The sequence below is a fragment of the Fonticula alba genome (assembly GCF_000388065.1).
Source record: "Fonticula alba strain ATCC 38817 unplaced genomic scaffold supercont2.80, whole genome shotgun sequence".
Classification (NCBI taxonomy): Eukaryota; order Rotosphaerida; family Fonticulaceae; genus Fonticula; species Fonticula alba.
The window spans coordinates 1-678 of NW_009243050.1; the positions used below are offsets into that span (position 1 = coordinate 1).

Here is a 678-nt window from a genome sequence, read left to right on the forward strand (position 1 = left end):
GTCCTCGTCCGCTCTTTGCTTTGACTTCCCCCGGTTCCGGGCTCTGCCGTCTTTCTTTCTCTCTCTCTCTCTCTCTCTCTTTCCCCCTGGTACAGTAGGTCAAGTACCCGGTGTTCATGCCCGGGCACTCTATTTCCGGCAAGGTTGTGCTGAATCTGAACTCCGCGCGCCTGGAGCACGGCGGCATCAAGGTTGAGCTGGTCGGCTGCACCGAGCCTCACTACGACGCCAAGCAGAGCCGCCAGTTCATTGTTCTGGTGCACGAGCTTCGGTCGGCCGGCACCATCGAGCGCTCGACCACTTTTGATTTCTGCTTCGAGGAGGTGCGTTCCCCCCCCCCCCCCTCCAACGCCTGGCTTTCCCATCCCCCCTCCGCCCCACCCCCCCCCCCCTCCCTCCCCCCCCCCCCCCCCCTCCCCCCCTCCCCCCCCCCCCCCCCCCCCCCCCCCCCCCCCCGCCCCCCCCCCCGGTCCCACCCCCCCCCGCCCCTCCACCCCGCCCCTCTCCCCTCCGCCCCCCCCCCCCCCCCGCTGTTTGACATGACCGCCGAGAAGGAGGTTTGGGTCCAGCGCTTCACCCCGCGCCCGGCCTTGAACAACAACATCAAGATGGAGGTTCGTCCTCGGATGCTTATTTCGGCCCCCGGGGGGGGAACGGGGGACAGAACGGAGGGGTCAG

At 68.6% G+C, this 678-nt stretch overlaps 1 protein-coding gene across 1 annotated transcript; it reads left to right on the plus strand.

Moving 5' to 3' along the window:
• Positions 1 to 116: 116 nt before the first annotated feature.
• On the plus strand, positions 117 to 614 carry H696_06312 (hypothetical protein; the record flags this gene model as incomplete). The annotated part of the gene is made up of 2 exons (XM_009500054.1): positions 117 to 323; positions 555 to 614. Coding segments are annotated over 2 exons (267 nt in total), but the record flags the coding sequence as incomplete, so codon positions are not given.
• Positions 615 to 678: the final 64 nt, after the last annotated feature.